Genomic DNA, 20,586 nt, shown 5'->3' with positions numbered 1-20,586 from the left:
AGTAATGACCAGGCTGATGGAAACAGGATATGCCTGAACACTTCTATAAATGCCGACAGACAATTTGTTAGTTTGTTTGACAAGTTGTTAATTGTCTTTTTGTGTCAGTAAAAATGGAAAAGCGAGAAATGGCTGTGGAAACTCCTTCATGCACAAATATTTATATAATAACCATCATATCTTAGTTAACTTGGAGTCACGCAATGACATGTTGAGTGGTCCTCCCACTACGACTTGGGAACCCATGTAGTTTATTAGGCTACAGATGAAATAAGTTATGAACTTCACAGGGTGGTGAAAGTGCACGTGATGAGCTTGATGCTCCTTTCCAATACATTTTGATGGTCTTATTCTGGTGACATGATGATTGATGCTTGGTTGCCATTTGACAAATAAAATATCTCTCTTATCCATAATAATCTCATCATGTAGGTAGCCTACCAGCACTGTAATGTGAGCTGCTGGCTACAGTACACGGGACAAGAGCACGTTTTCTATTTCACGCAAAAGTTTTTAAAACCATCAGTAGAGTTGACAATGTGATGGAAACCCATTTAACTTGTATTTTTCATACAGTACATGGGAATTTAATAGCGAAAGTAATTTTTTCTTGCACTACGTTATCATGCAAAGCATTTTATCCGCAATAAGTCTGTTTGATGGAAAATTCCTATATAGTTTCTGCAGATTTGAGAATATTCACATGAAAATCTGTGGCAAATTGCATGGAAACTTAGCTACTAAGGTGGATATTGATCCAACACCTGCCGCTTATTCAAACCAGCCCACTGGGCACAGACGTCAGTTCGACATCTAGTTTCTATTTACATTCCTTTGAGTCCTCAACTAAAGTGAATTCAACATGAAATCATCACAAAATGTCACCTGTCATTGGATTTAGGTTGCCAGTTGGGTGGAAAATAAATAAAAAATACCTGATGTTGATTGCTTTTTACAAACCCAATACATTTCCTACATTGATCTATCATCATCACATGGATTTGTTTTATTGAAATTACGTGGAAACAACGTTTATTCAACCAGTGGGAGGCTTGTAAATGCCCCCAATAAAGTGGAACGAGGAACTCTTCATTGAGACAATGATGAAACAGCAATCTGTGGGCGAGTCAGTGAACATTTTCATGTCATTAAATCATCAGTGGGCCAACAATGCAAATGTAAACAATGGAGCAAATGCATCACATCCAAATATCACTTGATTATCAGGAGGAATGACACTCAGATAAACACACAGATAAACACACACAGTGTGTTTAAAAAGGACCATTTAAACACATGGAATCTGATCTACTCTATATTCAAACTGACATCCTCCATATTCAATTAATATTTTATAATAAAAACATTAAAATATATTTGTGAGTATAATACTTTATACAATTCAATTCCATATGGTATAAACACATTCTCAGTCAACATTATAAGACAATGGGAGCACTGTGTATGTTCTCTGATGAATTTAAAGTCAATGTGATGTGAAATATAAATTTACACACTAGGAGAAGTAATTAAGTCAATGTGATGTGAAATATACATTTACACACTAGGAGAAGTAATTAAGTCAATGTGATGTGAAATATACATTTACACACTAGGAGAAGTAATTAAGTCAATGTGATGTGAAATATAAATTTACACACTAGGAGAAGTAATTAAGTCAATAAGATGTGAAATATCAATTTACACACTAGAAGTTATTTTTCTCTCCTGTGTGGATTCTCACATGCCATTTAAGTGAAATGTGTAAGGCTTCTCCATGTGTGTATTCTCTCATGAGCTATTAGACTTCCTAACATGTTAAAACTCTTTCCACAATGGGAGCAGTGGTACATCCCTGTTAGTAAACATTTATCCTTTGCCAAGATAACCCATCCACCTGACAGGTGTGGCATATCAAGAAGCTGATTAAACAGCATGATTACACAGGTGCACCTTGTGCTGGAGACAACGAAAGGCCACTCTAAAATGTGTAGTTTTGTCACACAACAATGCCACAGACGTCTCAGATGGAGCGGGCAATTGGCATGCTGACTGCAGGAATGTCCACTGGAGCGGTTGCCAGGGGATTTTATGTACACCACCATGTGCACCAGTCAAAAGTTTGGACACACCTACTAATTCAAGGGTTTTTCTTTATTTTGACTATTTTCTACATTGTAGAATAATAGTGAAGACATCAAAACTATGAAATAACACATGGAATCATGTAGTAACCAAAAAAAGTGTTAAACAAATCAAAATATATTTTAGATTCTTCAAGATTGCCACCCTTTGCCTTGATGACAGCTTTGCACACTCTTGGCATTCTCTCAACCAGCTTCACCTGGAATGCTTTTCCAACAGTCTTGTAGGAGTTCCAACACATGCTGATAACTTGTTGGCCACTTTTCCTAACCTCTGCGGTCCAATTCATCCCAAACCATCTCAATTGGATTGAGGTCAGGTGATTGTGGAGGCCAGTTCATCTGATGCAGCACTCCATCACTCTCCTTCTTGGTCAAATAGCCCTTACACAGCCTGAAGTTGTGTTGGGTCATTGTCCTGTTGAAAAACCAGTGATAGTCCCACTAAGCCCAAAACAGATGGGATATCGCTGCAGAATGCTGTGATAGCCATGCTGGTTAAGTGTGAATTTAACTCAAAATAAAATCATTGACAGTGTCAACAGCAAAGCATCCGCACACCACCTCCTCCATGCTTCACAGTGGGAACCACACATGCGGAGATCATCCGTTCACCTACTCCGCATCTCACAAAGACATGGCGGTTGGAATCAAAAATCAAAAATTTGTACTCATTAGACCAAAGGACAGATTTCCACCGGTCTAATGTCTATTGCTAGTGTTTCTTGGCCCAAGCAAGTCTCTTCTTCTTAGTGGTGACCCTTTAGTAGGTTTCTTTGCAGCAATAGGACCATGAAGGCCTGATTCACGCAGTCTCCTCTGAACAGTTGGGGGGGGGGGGAAATGGGGGGGGAAAAAATAAAAATGTATGAAATGAATTGAAATGTATGCATTCACTACTGTAAGTCGCTCTGGATAAGAGCGTCTGCTAAAATGACGTAAATGTAAATGTAACAGTTGATTTTGAGATGTGTCTTACTTGAACTCTGTGAAGGATTTATTTGGGCTGCAATTTCTGAGGCTGGTAACTTTAATGAACTTATCCTCTGCAGCAGAAGTAACTCTGGGTCTTCCTTTCTTGTGGCGGTCCTCATGAGAGCCAGTTTCAACATAGCGCTTGAAGAAACGGATTGATTGACTTCATGTCTTAAAGTAATGATGGACTGTCGTTTCTCTTCGCTTAATTGAGCTGTTCTTGCCCTAATGTTGACTCAATCTTTTACCAAATAGGGCTATCTTCTGTATAACCCCCTACCTTGTCACATCACAACCGATTGGCTCAAACGCATTATGAACGAAAGAAGGACTACTGTCCCAAAATCTATTGGGGACTACTGTCCCACCATGTATTGAGCATTCTCCTGTCCTATGTCCCACTGTTCAGAGGCCTACATCTGTCCTATGTCCTACTGTTCAGAGGCCTACATCTGTCCTATGTCCTACTGTTCAGAGGCCTACATCCTTACCTCCTGTGTGGTTTACCTCATGTCTTCTCAGGTTACCTAACTCCTTAAAACTCTTTTCACACTGGGAGCAGTGGTAAGGCTTCTCCCCTGTGTGTATTCTCTTGTGTGTTTTCAGGTTACATAACTGGGTAAAACCTTTTCCACACTGGGAGCAGTGGTACGGCTTCTCACCTGTGTGTATTCTCTCATGTCTTTTCAGTCCACTTAAGTGGTTACAACCCTTTCCACACTGGGAGCAGTGGTACGGCTTTTCTCCTGTATGTATTGTCTCATGTATTTTCAGGCCCCCTAACCTTGTAAAACTCTTTGCACACTGTGAGCAGTGGTATGGCTTCTCCACTGTGTGTATTCTCTCATGTTGGATCAGGTGTGCTTTCTGGTTAAAACTCCTCCCTGTGTGTATTTTCTCATGTTTTTTCAGGTATCCTCTCTGGTTATAGCTCTTTCCACACTGGGAGCAGTGGTACGGTTTCTCCCCTGTGTGTATTCTCTCATGTTGTTTCAGGTATCCTTTGTGGTTAAAATTCTTTCCACACTGGGCGCAGTGGTACGGCTTTTCTCCTGTATGTATTCTCTCATGTTGTTTCAGGTCCCGTAACTGTTTAAAACCCTTTCCACAGTGGGAGCAGTGGTGTCGTCTTGCTGGTTTGGACGTCTCTGGCACTGGTTCCTCGGAGTCTGGTCTTTCTCCTGTCAAAGACAGAGTGTTTATTTAAATAAAGACCTGAATGAAACTTCCACATGATAAAACAGCCTTGCTACAAGGGTAAATCCTAATCAGATCTCTCAATAACCTAAGGCCTGTTTTAACAATCTTGGTGTGATTTTAAAACAAATGTTGTAGAGCTTCCTGGTAATTACTGATATGTTAACATTACTTATTTTATTCATTCTGTTTTACTAGTCAGAACACAAAACACTAAACAGTTCTAGGACATGAGACACAGACGTCGCTGGATTCCTATCAGCAGGTGGTTGTAAATATATAACCTTCATAGCTGTATGACACAGAATGCGACCTACACACTTCCTTAAACCAAAAATAGGTAAAGTAATTTTGCGAGGAAGTCCAAAACTAGTTTTTACGTCGAAGACACAAAGCACATCAGTAACATCTCCCCGTTGTTGAAAGGGTTCAACACATGCCGTTTAAATGGTCCAACTTCTTATTTAGACGTTCACAGATTTGCAACATTTTGACTATCACTGATTTCATGACATTTTGGGTAAAGATGTGTGTAGGTCACATTCTGTATCATACAGCTATGGAAGTTATATGTTTAGAACCACCTGCTCGATTGGAATCCAGCGATGTCTGTGTCTTGAGTGTCCTAGAACTGTTTAGTGTTTTGTGTTCTGACTTGTAAAACAGAATGAATAAATGGCACAATTTCTTATTTAGACATTCACAGGTTTTCAACATTTTGACTATCGCTGATGTCATATTTTGGGTAAAGTAAAAAATAAGGTGAAATATTTTGGCTAGATGTTCCTAAAACTGATAGTAACTATATATAAACTCAGCAAAAAAAGAAACGTCCTCTCACTGTCAACTGCATTTATTTTCAGCAAACTTAACTTCTCTAGGGTAGGGGGCAGTATTTTGACGTCCGGATGAAAGGCGTGCCCAAATTAAACTGCCTGCTACTCAGGCTCAGAAGGTAGGATATGCAGATTATTATAGATTTGGATAGAAAACACTCTGAAGTTTCTAAAACTGTTTGAATGATGTCTGTGAGTATAACAGAACTCATATGGCAGGCAAAAACCTGAGAAGAATCCAACCAGGAGGTGTGGAAATCTGAGGTTTGTAGTTTTTCAAGTGATTGCCTATACAGTGACTTAGGGTTCATTTTGCACTTCCTAAGGCTTCCACTAGATGTCAACAGTCTGTAGAACGTTGTTTCATGCTTCGACTGTGAATATGGAGCGATGAAGAGGGCCTGGAAGTTGAGGAGTGAGAAAATGACATGAGCTCAGTGGCACGCACTCCCGTGAGAGTTAGCTGTGTTCCTTTTCATTTCTGAAGACATTGGAATTTTCCGGTTGGAATATTACTGAAGATTTATGTTAAAAACATCCTAAAGATTGATGCTATACATCGTTTGACATATTTCTATGAACGTAAATAGAACTTTATTTGACTTTTCGTCGTGACATTTTGCGCACGCTTCCTGCATTTGGAGTAGTGGACTGAACGCGTGAACAAAAAGGAGGTATTTGGACATAAATGATGGACTTTATCGAACAAAACAAACATTTATTGTGGACCTGGGATTCCTGGGAGTGCATTCTGATGAAGATCATCAAAGTGAATATTTATAACATTATTTGTGAGTTTTGTTGACTCCACAAAATGGCGGGTTTGGTTTTGTGTCTGAATGCTGTACTCAGATTATTGCAAAGTGTGCTTTCGCTGTAAAGTTTTTTTGAAATCTGACACAGTGGTTGCATTAAGGAGAAGTGTATCTATAATTCTTTGAATAACAGTTTAATATTTTATCAACGTTTATGATGAGTATTTCTGTAAATTGATGTGCTCATTCACCAGAAGTTTTGGGAGGCAAAACATTTCTGAAGATTACATGCCAATGTAAAATGGGGTTTTTGGATATAAATATTAACTTTGTCGAGCAAAACATTCATGTATTGTGTAACATGAAGTCCTATGAGTGCCATCTGATGAAGATCAAAGGTTAGTGATTCATTTTAGCTGTAATTCTGGTTTTTGTGACACCTCTCCTTGCTTGGAAAATGGCTGTGTGGTTTTTCTTGTACAGATGCTGTCCTAACATAATCTAATGTTATGCTTTCGCCGTAAAGCCTTTTTGAAATTGGACAATGTGGTTGGATTAACGAAAAGTGTATCTTTAAAATGGGATATAATAGTATGTTTGAGAAATTTGAATTATGAGATTTTTGTTGTTTTGAATTTGCCGCCCTGCTATTTCACTGGCTGTTGAATAGTGTGTCCCACATACCCCAGAGAAGTTAACATTTTTTCATACAAATATTTACACAACAAGATTCAACAACTGAGACATAAACTGAATAAGTTCCACAGACATGTGACAAACAGAAATTGAATAATGTGTCCCTGAACAAAGGGGGGTTCAAAATCAAAAGTAACAGTCAGTATTTGGTGTGGCCACCAGCTGCATTAAGTACTGCAGTGCATCTCCTCCTCATGGACTGCACCAGATTTGCCAGTTCTTGCTGTGAGATGTTACCCCACTCTTCCACCAAGGCACCTGCAAGTTCCCAGACATTTCTGGGGGGAATGGCTTTAGCCCTCACCCTCCAATCAAACAGGTCCCAGACGTGCTCAATGGGATTGAGATCCGGGCTCTTTGCCGGCCATGGCAGAACACTGTAATTCCTGTCTTGCAGGAGATCATGCACAGAACGAGCAGTATAGCTGGTGGCATTGTCATGCTGGAGGGTCATGTCAGGATGAGCCTGCAGGAAGGGTACCACATGAGGGAGAAGGATGTCTTTCCTGTAACACACAGCGTTGAGATTGCCTACAATCTAACTAGGTAACTCCAATGAACTTATCCTCTGCAGCAGAAGTAACTCCGGGTCTTCCTTTCCTGTGGCGGTCCTCATGAGAGCCAGTTTCACTATAGCACTTGATGGTTTTGCGACTGCACTTGAAGAAACTTTAAAAGTTCTGGATTGTCTTAAAGTAATGATGGACTGTCGCTTCTCTTTGCTTATTTGAGCTGTTCTTGCCATAATATGGACTTGGTCTTTTATCAAATAGGGCTATCTTCTTTATACCACCCTACCTTGTCAGAACACAACTGATTGGCTCAAACACATTAAGAAATTCGACAAATTAACAAGACACACCTGTTAATTGAAATGCATTCCAGGTGACTACCTCATGAAGCCGGTTGAGAGAATGCCAATAGTGTGCAAAGCTGTCACAAACGCAGACCACGTGTGACCACACCCACCCAGGACATCCACATCCAGCGTCTTCACCTGTGGGAGACTGAGACCAGCCACCCAGACAGCTGATGAAACGGAGTAGTACTTCTCTCTGTAATAAAGCCATTTTGACGGGAAAAACGAATTCTGATTGGCTGGGCCTGGCTCCTCAGTGGGTGGGTCTATGCCCTCGCAGGCCACCCCCCATGGCCACACCCCTGCCCAGTCGTGTGAAGTCCATAGATCAGGGCCTAATGAATTTACTTACATTGACTGATTAACTTATATGATCTGTAAAATCATTGAAATTGTTGCATTTATATTTTTCTTCAGTCTAAATATAGCTATATTACAAAGTATGAAAAGGTTTGTTCATTCACATGTCATGAATTCACTATGACATCATATTTGTATATGTTTTATTAGAGTTTTATTATGTAATAGATCATATGGGTTGAAAAGTGTTTTATTAGAAAAGTATAAAAATCAAATTAAATATTATTTGTCACATGTGCCGAATACAACAGGTGTAGACCTTACAGTGAAATGCTTACTTACAAGCCCTTAACCAACAATGCAGTTAAGAAAAATACCTGTTAAGTTAAAAAAATTGATGTTTAAAAAAATTTAACAAATAAAAGTAACAGATATTTAAAGAGCAGCAGTAAAATAACAATAGCGAGGCTATATACAGGGGGTACCGGTACAGAGTCAATGTGCCGGGGCACCGGTTAGTCGAGGTAATTAAGGTAATATGCACATATAGGTAGAGTTAAAGTGACTACGCATAGATAATAAACAGAGAGTAGCATCAGCGTAAAGAGGGGGGATGGGGGGGCAGTCCCTCTGACACCGCCTGGTATAGAGGTCCTGGGTGGCAGGAAGCTTGGCCCCAGTGATGTACTGGGCCGCACGCACTACACTCTGTAGTGCCTTGCGGTCAGAGGCCAAGCAGTTGCCAAACCAGGCAGTGATGCAACCAGTCAGGATGCTCTCGATGGTGCAGCTGTAGAACCTTTTGAGGATCTGAGGACCCATGCCAAATCTTTTCTGTTTCCTGAGGGGGAATAGGTTTTGTCGTGCCCTCTTCATGACTGTCTTGGTGTGCTTGGACCATGATAGTTTGTTGGTGATGTGGACACCAAGGAACTTGAAGCTCTCAACCTGCTCCACTACAGCCCCGTAGATGAGAATGGGGGCGTGCTCGGTCCTCCTTTTCCTGTAGGCCACAATCATCTCCTTTGTCTTGATCACGTTGAGGGAAAGGTTGCTGTCCTGGCACCACACAACCAGGTCTCTGACCTCCTCCCGATAGGCTGTCTATAGGCTGGTGTTGAACGCTGAGCTGTAGTCAAAGAATAGCATTCTCACATTTTTACATGTTTTATTTAACTAGGCAAGTCAGTTAAGAACAAATTCTAATTTACATTGACAGCCTAGGAACAGTGTCGTTCAGGGGTAGAACGACAGATTTTTACCTTGTCGCTCGGGGATTCGATATAGCAACTTTTCGGTTACTGGCCCAATGTTCTAACCACTAGGCTACCTGCTGCCTCTACATAGGTGTTCCTTTTGTCCAAGTGCAGTGTTGAGTGGAATAGAGATTGCATCATTTGTGGATCTGTTGGGGCGGTATGCAAATTAGAGTTTCTGGGATAATGGTGTTGATGTGAGCCATTACCAGCCTTTCAAAGCAATTGATGGCTACAGACGTTAGTGCTACGGGACGGTAGTCATTTAGGCAGGTTGCCTTAGTGTTCTTGGGCACAGGGACTATGGTGGTCTGCTTGAAACATGTTGGTATTACAGACTCAGTCAGGGACAGGTTTAAAATGTCAGTGAAGACACTTGCCAGTTGGTGAGCGCATGCTCGGAGTACACGTTCCGGTAATCCGTCTGGCCCAGCGGCCTTGTGAGTGATGACCTGTTTAAAGGTCTTACTCACGTCGACTACGGAGAGCGAGATAACATAGTCCTCCGGAACGGCTGATGGTCTCATGCATGTTTCAGCGTTACTTGCTTCAAAGCGAGCAAAGAAGTAATTTAGCTCGTCTGGTAGGCTCGTGTCACTCAGCAGCTCGCGGCTGTGCTTCCCTTTGTTGGCTGTAATAGTTTGCAAGCCCTGCCACATCCGACGAGCATCGGAGCCGGTGTAGTACGATTCAATCTTAGTCCTGTATTGACGCTTTGCCTGTTTGATGGTTCGTCGGAGGGCACAGCGGGATTTCTTATAAGCTTCTGGGTTCAAGTCCCGCTCCTTGAAAGCGGCAGCTCTACCCTTTTGCTCAGTGTGGATTTTGCTTGAAATCCATGGCTTCTGGTTGGAGTATGTACGTACCGTCACTGTGGGGACGATGTCATCGATGCACTTATTGATGAAGCCAGTGACTGGTGTCTGTGAGTATAACAGAACTCATATGGCAGGCAAAAACCTGAGAAAAAAATCCAACCAGGAGGTGTGGAAATCTGAGGTTTGTAGTTTTTCAAGTGATTGCCTATCTAATATACAGTGCCTTTAGGGTCAATTTGCACTTCCTACGGCTTCCACTAGATGTCAACAGTCTTTAGAACGTTGTTTCATGCTTCTACTGTGAATGGGGAGAGAAAAAGAACTCTTGGAATCAGATGACTGAGAAAATGACATGAGCTCAATCACGTGCACTCCCATGTGAGTTAGGTGTGTTCCTTTTCATTTCTGAAGACGAAAGAATCCTCCGGTTGGAATATTATGGAAGATTTATGATAAAAACATCCTAAAGATTGATTCTATACATCGTTTGACATGTTTATACGAAGTGTAATAGAACTTTTTTGACATTTCGTCTAAACTTACTGCGCGAGCACAGTGCATTTGGATTACTCGACTGAACAAAAAGGAGGTATTTGAACATAAATATGGACTTTATCGAAACAAAACAAACATTTATTGTGGAACTGGGATTCCTGGGAGTGCATTCCGATGAAGATCATCAAAGGTAAGTGAACATTTATAATGCCATTTGTGACTTCTGTTGACTCCAAAATGGCGATTATCTGTATGGTTTGTTACGATGTCTGAGCGCTATACTCAGATTATTGCAAAATTTGCTTTTGCCGTAAAGCTTTTTTGAAATCTGACACAGCGGTTGCATTAAGGAGAAGTTTATCTATAATTCTGTGCATAACACTTGTATCTTTTATCAAAGTTTATGATGAGTATTTCTGTAAATTGATGTGCTCATTCACCGACAGTTTTGGAGGCAAAACATTTCTGAACATTACACGCCAATGTAAAATGGGGGTTTTGGATATAAATATGATCTTTATCGAGCAAAACATACATGTATTGTGTAACATGAAGTCCTATGAGTGCCATCTGATGAAGATCATCAAAGGTTAGTGATTAATTTTAGCTGTATTTCTGGTTTTTGTGACGCCTCTCATGTGACGCCTCTCCTTGCTGTGTGGTTTTTCTTGTCTAGGTGCTGTCCTAACATAATCTAATGCTATGCTTTCGCCGTAAAGCCTTTTTGAAATCGGACACTGTGGTTGGATAAACGAGAAGATTATCTTTAAAATGGTGTATAATACTTTTATGTGTGAGAAATTTGAATTATGAGATTTTTGTTGTTTTGAATTTGGCGCTCTGCTATTTCATTGGCTGTTGGCGAGGTGGGACGCTACCGTCCCACATACCCCAGAGAGGTTAACCAATTTTGGTCTTTAATGCAGGGCCGACAAGTTCCTGTTCTAGAGTCTTGTAAAGATGGGGGGGGGGGGGGGGGGGGGTTGACTGGACAGGCAATGTAACATCCATAATGTTTTTAGGAAAAGTTTTTGTAAAACATGCACCTTACATCGGATCATCTTGACATTTTCTCCCTAAAGCTAACTTTCATCAAGGTTTTAAATGTCAACTAACAGAACTGTCTGATGTGGTGGAAATATACCAGTCTATCTTCATGCCAACTAACAGAACTCTGCTGGTTGTCCTGGTGACAGATACCAGTGGGCAGATCTATTTTATTTGTTCAAACTACAACACTTACTTTGAGGTGTCAAATCTGATCCTTTCTTCTCTTCTCCTCCTCTCACAGTTCCACTCAGCCCCGTTGTTTTCCTGCAGTCCACCAGCAGCACAGACAACCTTTTCATATCCAGCAGTAAGGCGCTACCGGGAGAGGCACGACACGGGGACTCCAGGAGGGAGGAAGGGCTAGCGTTGTCCTGGTAACCATAAAGAGGGGATACAGAGACATCTCATTATGGATGCTGATGTCACTGTTGACAAAGTGCTTTACAGAAACCCAGCCCAGACCCCGATAGAGCAAGCTGTATTGCTAGACCAGACCAAGCTGTATTGCTAGACCAGACCAAGCTGTACCATCTGGTGTTCTGATCTGGAGAGACTCTTCTCTGACTCGTCAGCATCAGGATGTTGTTGAGGGTCCCCAAAGCATCCACAATAGTCATGTCTCTCTCCTGTGTGAATGACAACATCAAACAGACAGTCAACTTATGATCTTCTATTGCAATCATAGGGTCTTACCAGTCATTAATGTGTCTAAAAAGGGCCTAAATTGGCAACTTTCATTATGCTTTTTTAAAATACTGTTTGTGATGCAAATGTAAAAGGTCATTCCACAAAATGGGTTCCTTTTGCATTCCTTTGATATTTTATGTAGAAATTATGCACCAGAACTGGATTGTAAAATCCTGTTATACTAGATGAAGTGCACTTTAATATAGACCACATGGAGAATAAAAGAAATCAAATTTTAAAAATATATGTACCAATGGCAGTACTGAACAACATATTAAAGTGTATAACTTCAGTAGAATGACCCTTTAAAACCCCACATTAGTTCAACAACTGCATAGTTTGTGTCCCTGTTTTTAAGACAGTACTCACTGGTGGTAATCGGATATTCTGACTCCTCCTCCTCCCTTTTCACTCGTAAAACGTCTTCCTCCTCCTCTTTTATTGAGATAGCGTCCTCTTCTACTCCAAAAGGTTCTTCCTCTTCTTTCACTACATTCTCCTCCTTCAATGTTACGGCGTCTTCCTCCTTTTTGATTCTGAAAGGTTCTTCCTCTTCTTTCACTACATTCTCCTCCTTCAATGTTATGGCATATTCCTCCTTTTTGATTCCGAAAGCTTCTACCTCCTCCCTTTCCACTCTGACAACCTCTTTCCCATCTTCCTCTTTCACTGTAATATCATCCTCTTCTTTCAATGTGATAGCCTCCTCTTCCTCCTTTTTCATTCTTCAAGCTTCTTCCTGTCCTTTCACCAGAGCTTCTTTCTCCGTCTAGTTTAGTGAGCTCATGCTCCGGGAGATTAGCCTAGCGCAGTATCAAGTTAACACATTCGCTAATTTAAGAATCAAATTGCGTTTAAATGAACTAGTAGATACGTAAACAGAACTGTGTTCTAAACACCAAGATTAATATACACAATATTAGTCTAAAGAGCTTCAATGTTTCGGTTGTATGTTGGCTAGCTAACCACCGCGTTGGCTGAATCAGAAGCCTTTTGTTGAAGAAGCCTCCTGTCCGTCCACTAGATTATACGTCACGCAAGAAGCATCACCTGAAAGACTCATATCGCCATCTACTGACTGGAGTGGGTAACGCAGATTGGAACAAAAATAAAGCAATGTCAAAAGAGGTCATTAAAAAAAACCAGGTGTTATGTTTTGTCTTACTTCTTACAGTTAATACTTTTCTCCAGGGCTGTTTTGTACTTCCTGTCTCTAAAGTGCCCTTTTGGGTGGTGGTATAATTTGTATTCATTTTTTCTCATAGTTATTCTGAACCTGCTGCCTGCAAGTCGTTTTTAAATTCACCTAAGTGATCTGTGTTTTCCTTCAACTTTCTGAAGAGGAAACAGCCCAGAAATGCCCCTGTCTGAGTGCATTTGTCTACCACTATGTGTAGCTGTTAGCGATGATGCTAATGACAACCATCTTCTGGTTGATGGAAAAGCTTTCCCAAAAACCTGGCAGAATGATATCATGATTATTTGCATCAATCCAGTTGTGATTTGTTCAGCAAACTCTGCAATCACATGTGTGCTACAGAGACACCACTAACCAAGCAAGGCTCTTGCTGGTGCCACTTGAATTAAAGGGTATCTACACACAAAAATGAAAATGTCTTAGATTTTTCTCAGACTACAAAAGTGGTCTCCTTTTGATGTTTTTCTATTAACAATGTGATTTTGACAGTGAAAAACTGAAAAACAGGGACAAATCAGAAACCTGGAATTACTAAACGGAGAAAACGGAATTTGAGAAAATATATTAAATATACTATTGATTTTCTCTCAATATGTCACACCAGACTTCGCTTTGGCTCCCCTCCTGTCCAGTTCAGGCATTCAGCGTTGCAGGCGTTCTAGCTGCTGCCGAACCTACTGCTGTCAAACGCCCTCCACTCATCAACCCCGGACTTGTCTCGTCATCATTTCACACACCTGGTTCCAATCCCCACTCTATCACTGTATATATACTCTCTCTGCCATTGTAAATGTTACTTGTTTTCCTAAGAGGAATCTCTCCTACTATTTCATAAGTACATTATATTTTGTACTTTGGGTTTGAGCACAACAGCATTGGGGTTTTGTCCCGCTTTGATTTTAGTGCTGAAATAAATTTAGTAGTTCCAAACCTGTGACTGCATCCTGCCTACTCCTCTACACCGGTAACACATTATCTAGGATAGTGTAGAGCAGTGTTTCCCAATCCTGGTCCTTGAGTACCCTCAACAGTACACATTTTTACTGGTGTAGAGTAACAGCTGTATAATGAAGTGACCTTTAACCTCCCTGCTCCTCAATACTTCCTCCACTAGATAAAAGCTTCAGCCAAGTAGGATACTGTTGTCTGTACCCAATAATGTTTGTACCATGTTTTATGCTGCTACCATGTTGTGATACTACCATGCTGTGTTGCTGCCATGCAGTGTTGTCTTAGGTCTCTATTTATGTAGTGTTGTGGTGTCTCTCTTATTATGTGTTTTGTCCTATATTTGTATTTTTGATCCCAGCGCCTGTCCCTGCAGGAGACCTTTTGCCTTCTGGTAGGCAGTCATTGTAAATAACAATTTGTTCTTTTAACTGACTTGCATAGTTAAATAAATAAAAATCGTACATCCGGGAGTTGTTTGACTAGTTGAAAAGTCGGACAGAGAGACTTGCTAGTCGCTACTAAAATGGAGCAGGTGAGTTAGCTAAAATAAAGGTTAAATAAAAATAAAATAAATAGAAACATGATGGTGGCAACACATGGAGTTGGGTTGGATATAGTCATGGTAGGATACATGACAGTGGCAACACATGGAGTTGGGTTGGATATAGTCATGGTAGGATACATGATAGTGGCAACACATTGAGTTGGGTTGGATATAGTCATGGTAGGATACATGATAGTGGCAACACATTGAGTTGGGTTGGATATAGTCATGGTAAGCAAAATACTTTCCACAACATATTGTGCAGCTTTCTGTTGCGGGATCTTTTTATGGGGGGGGGTGCCCTTTTTTGTTTACACATCACACACATGGTTATGGGCTATAAAAAAGAAGACACCAGTACCATGTCAGATATAGTTTAAATGTATTCATATTTGAGTTTGCATCCCAATATGACACTTTAAATACATCACAGAAGACTGAAATGTAACAAAATGCCTATTGTGTTTATTGAACTGTACACTGAGATGCTCAGTTGGTCAACATTCCCCTCCAGTGATTCCCCAACATCTTGTCAACATGTTCCCCAAAGATGGATCAGATATCTAATACCATTCATTCTTTATAGACATTTATCCATAACAAGACTTAGGTGTCCCCTATAGTGTCCAAAAACCTCTCCAAAATGTTAAATGTTTTAAACATCTTTATTTTCATGCATATAACTTGTCAAAAATCATTTTTATGACCAAATTCACATTCTTTAGTGTAGACAATATTTTTGTTCATGTTTTCATGAGTGTTTGAGATTAGTTCCCTGAATGGTCAAAAACCTCTTCAAATAAAAGCACGTTTATAGCACAAAATATCTTACAGGTAGGCCCTCTCTCACATCATGTCACAAGCTGACAGGCTCCCAGAGGCAGGGCAATAAAAGGCCGCAGCTCACTCAACTGCCCCTCCCCTCTCCAACAGCCATCAACCCAGAACATCCTGAAGACAGAACATCTAAAAGATCATCTGGGAATCCTTTCTTCCTCATGGAGCTTTTTGAAAGTGAGTTGAATATTCAATGTGATGTTTGTACAGTTCATTTGGAAAGTATTCAGGACACCTTTACTTTTTCCACATTTTGTTATATTACTCTAAAATGTATTGAATTACATTTTTCCTCATCATTCGACACACAATAACCCAATAATAATTGAATTTATCACAAGTGGACTCCAATCAAGTTGTAGAATCATCTCAAGGATGATCAATGGAAACAGGATGCACCGGAGCTCAATGTCCAGTATCAGAGCAAAGGGTCTGAATACTTATCTAAATAAGACTTCTGTTGTCATTATGGGCTATTGTGTGTAGATTGCTGAGGAAATTGTTTAATTTAATCCATTTTAGAATAAGGCTGTAACGTAACAAAATGTGTAAAAAGTCAAGGGGTCTGAATACTTTCCAAAGAAACTGTAAGTGATTGAGGAGAGAGCATCATTGCTATATTCTAATTAAAATCATTGACCCATAAGAGAACACATGACCAAAGCAATGCATGACCCATATAGAATTAAAACAACGTTATTCTTAATGAGAAATATAATCTAATGAACAAATGTTAGCATAACCAAAGACATGAAAACATTGTATTTAGCTAGGCTTTCATAAGGCCAGGAAGGTCATTGAGAATAACAATAGACAATAGTTATTGTTGCTACTTCAGGGATGAAGATAGTGAAGGTTCATGAATGTTAAAGATGTGTTCAGTGTGAATGTTGACAGAGGGGGATTAGAACCCCAAAGTAATAGTGGTACAAAATATTATAAAGGTCATTTAACATTCTGGTTTAGGGGGTGATAACTTTTTGGAAACCACTATTCACACTATGATGCATGTCTATTCAATGTGCAACAGTAGTCTGCTGTAACAAGCAATATGTGGTAAATATGTTTACATACATCCATGACTGAATGGTTTCATGAACTCCTTTAAAGTTTTTGTAAGTAAGTTGTAACAGGTCCTCATTCAGCAGACTGAATTAACCTAGAGGCACCAAAACAAACTTTTAGAGAAGTTTGGAGATTATTCCACAAGTAAGGTGCAAAGAGCTGATTTACCTAACTCTGTACAGACCAAAGGAATTCCCAGAGCTAGCCATCCCTGAGACTGTGTATGATAACACCAACTCTTACCTCTAATGGTTATTGTAGATGTTAGCTACAGAGAGAGTTACTGTCAAAGAGCTTTATAAATGCAAAGAGAGCAATGAATGGAACTACGTGACCACAAAGAGGGTCAGCCTACTTCCTGATGGAGACTGCAGGGATGTGTACTGAACCTGTACCCATAATAAAACAAAGTACACTATGGTCAAATGCATCTAATGGATTTAATGAAGTGGCAGCTGCATTCATACAGATGATGTCACCACAGTCTAGGACCAGTAAGAACATCGATTGAATGATCTGCTTTGTACTATTAAGCAAGAGGCCTGACCTATTTCTATAGAAGAAGACCCTTTTAATACTCAGCATCTTAATTAACTAACTCATCAAAATGTTGTTTAAAAGACAGCTTAACATCTCTACAGAAACCCAGCCTAAAACCCCAACTCAGCATCTTAATTAACTAACTCATCAATGTTTTTAATATTTTTTTAATATTTTTTTTCTCTTGAGTGGGTTGTAAACTGCCCATGAATTTTGTAAACAGAGGGCAAGTTGTAACATGAGATTTTGTAATAAAATTTCTTTTTCCAAAAATAGTTTGTATTTTTCATTTGTTCATGTTTTTTAAAAGACAGCTTAATGTCTATACAGAAACCCAGCCTAAAACCCCAACTCAGCATCTTAATTAACTAACTCATCAATGTTTTTAAAGAAAGCTTAACATCTCTACAGAAACCCAGCCTAAAACCCCAACTCAGCATCTTAATTAACTAACTCATCAATATGTTTTTAAAGAAAGCTTAACATCTCTACAGAAACCCAGCCTAAAACCCCAACTCAGCATCTTAATTATCTACAGGGAGAACATGTCACAATATAACACATTCCCACAGCATCGAAGGATGCATACACTGACACTGACATTGTATTATGTTATGTGAACATAGCAAATTGCTGAACATGGGATCAAAATGGATCAAAATGTGAAATAAATGTTAAGGAGGTGTAGAATTCCTATAGTCATTGTTCAGGCTTAACTATGGAGTGGGATATCAGCCACCTCAGTGACAACCACAGAACACAAATATATATAGTTTACACAAATATTAGCATGTTAGCTCTTATTGCAGGACTCTTATTGGGAAATCATCTCCCCAGTCAACCTATTGTCTGTATTGAACATTTATATTGAACTGTAGCAGCTAGCTAACTGGCTACTGATCAACCTATTGTGTGTATTGAACATTCATATTGGACTGTAGCAGCTAGCTGACTGGCTACTGATCAACCTATTGTCTGTATTGAACATTTATATTGAACTGTAGCAGCTAGCTAACTGGCTACTGATCAACCTATTGTCTGTATTGAACATTTATATTGAACTGTAGCAGCTAGCTAACTGGCTACTGATCAACCTATTGTGTGCATTAAACATTCATATTGGACAGCCTTACCTATAGAGTAGCACCACCACCCATCAGCCCATTCTCTTCTTGATGTCAAAGCTGCAGTGTATTGTTGATATAGGAGTTTATGATTAATAATCCTATTTATTTCAAGCCACACTAATATGTCACCATACTATTCCTTTAAAGCCCCTCTGTCAGATATAAATCATCAGAGTGGGAAACCAACTGAAATGGAAACAATGGAGCAAATGGATCACTATCAGAGGGGTGTATTATGACATCATATAGAACTACTCAGACATTCCAAATATCACTTGATTATCAGAGGGGTGTATTATGACATCAGATAGAACTACTCAGACATTCCAAATCAGGCTTCATCCATATAATGAAGGTGGATATTGATCCAACCATTTCAAAAGTAATGACCAGGCTGATGGAAACAGGATATGCCTGAACAATTTTATAAATGCCGACAGACTATATGTTAGTTCGTTTGACATGGTGGGATCCTTTTGTGTCAGTAAAAATGCATGAGCGAGAAATGGATATGGAAACTCCTTTATCCGCATATATTTATATAATAACCATCACATCTTAGTTAACTTGGAGACACGATGATATGTTGTGTGGTCCTCCCACTATGACTTGGGAACCCATGTAGTTTATTAGGCTACAGATGAAATAAGTTATGAACTTCATAGGGTGGTGAAAGTGCACGTGATGAGCTTGATGCTCCTTTCCAATACATTTTGAGGGTCTTATTCTGGTGACATGATGATTGATGCTTGGTTGCCATTACAAATAAAATAATATCTCTCTTATCCATAATAATCTCATCATGTAGGTAGCCTACCCGCACTGTATCTGTGAGATGTTGGCAACAGTGCACGTGCCAAGAGACATTCAGTACAGTTGAAAATGCGATGGAAACCCATTTAACTTCTATTTTTCCATTCGGAAAATCTGTGGCAAATTGCATGGAAACTTAGCTACTAATGTGGATATTGATCCAACACCTGCCACTTATTCAAACCAGCCCACTGGGCACAGACATCAGTTCAACATCTAGTTTCTATTTACATTTCTTTGAGTCCTCAACTAAAGTGAATTCAACATGAAATCAACACAAAATGTCACCTGTCATTGGATTTAGGTTGCCAGTTGGGTGAAAAATAAATACAAATTCCTGATGTTGATGGATTTTTACAAATCCAATCAGTTTTCAACATTGATCTAACATCATCATATGGATTTGTTTTGTTGAAATGATGTGGAAATAATGTTTATTCAACCAGTGGGAGGCTTGTAAATGCCCCCAGGAAAGTTGAACGAGGAACTCTTCATTGAGACAATGATAAACAGTAATCCGTGGGAGAGTTGTTGTAGATATTATACAATAAGGATCTGCTGGAGTCCAAGTCAAACCAAGATTCTTCATTTCTGAGCTCAGAGAGAATAACAGAGTTACACAGCGCAGTGTAGACAGTCTGAATTCCTGAAGCATTGGGTGATGAGCACATATCTTTATAGTTTCCTGTTCCTGGGAGGGACTTTATTCATACAAGGACACAGGTGCAGCTGGTTTGCAACACAGGATGATACTCCCAGGAACAGGAGATTATAATAGGACAGTTTCACAAGGTTAGTCACATAATCAGTTATGTGGACACATACAACTAACATTTTCCATTACAGAGTCTGTGAACATTTTCATTTCATTAAATCATCAGTGGGCCAACAATGCAAATGTCAACAATGGAACAAATGCATCACATCCAAATATCACTTGATTATCTGTAGTGCTGGAGGAATGACACCCATATAAACACACACATAGTCAGAGTTTAAAAAAGGACCATTTAAACACATGGAATCTGATCTACTCTATATTCAAACTGACATACTCCATATTGTCATGACGTGGCCCTTTCTGGGTATAGATTGTGGCATCCCCCTCTCCTACACCCAGGTTCTGTTATCTCAGGTCGTAAATTCCTGGCGGAGACTCTCTCCCCCTTTTCATGCAGAGAGAGACCACAGAGTGAACAAAGGATTTCATGTGGCCGAACTCCTAAATCCCCAAAATGGGAAAATTAAACTATTTGTCCACATTTGAGAGTGTGGGAAGGGTCCGTGGACACCTAAGGGACAGTTATGTTGAGTGTGTTTCATTTGGTGACCTCAGAGAGGACAGGAAATACACATAACTATGTCTCTGCATGTGTACATTGCTCAATTATGGGGTTTGCATCTAATTCTTGCATAAAATGAATGAGTAAAGATGAAACTATT

At 39.8% G+C, this 20,586-nt stretch overlaps 1 protein-coding gene across 1 annotated transcript in view; it reads right to left on the bottom strand.

Annotated features, from left to right (window-relative positions):
- Window positions 1-977: 977 nt before the first annotated feature.
- Window positions 978-20,586, bottom strand: part of LOC123736165 (uncharacterized) — a 52,420-nt gene continuing 32,811 nt past the window's right edge. The window contains exons 5-10 of the mRNA XM_082969549.1: window positions 12,943-12,959; window positions 12,438-12,793; window positions 11,910-12,007; window positions 11,575-11,752; window positions 3,124-4,300; window positions 978-2,963 (exon numbers count right to left, since the gene is read on the bottom strand). Of these exons, the coding sequence (XP_082825675.1) occupies window positions 3,591-4,300; window positions 11,575-11,752; window positions 11,910-12,007; window positions 12,438-12,793; window positions 12,943-12,959 (1,359 nt within the window). The 3' untranslated portion in view covers window positions 978-2,963; window positions 3,124-3,590. The remainder of the gene's footprint in view (window positions 2,964-3,123; window positions 4,301-11,574; window positions 11,753-11,909; window positions 12,008-12,437; window positions 12,794-12,942; window positions 12,960-20,586) is intronic.

Source organism: Salmo salar, chromosome 02, assembly GCF_965601325.2.
Source record: "Salmo salar chromosome 02, fSalSal1, whole genome shotgun sequence".
Classification (NCBI taxonomy): domain Eukaryota; kingdom Metazoa; phylum Chordata; class Actinopteri; order Salmoniformes; family Salmonidae; genus Salmo; species Salmo salar.
Note: the sequence above shows the minus strand (reverse complement) of the source record. Positions and strands in the feature narration are given on the sequence as shown.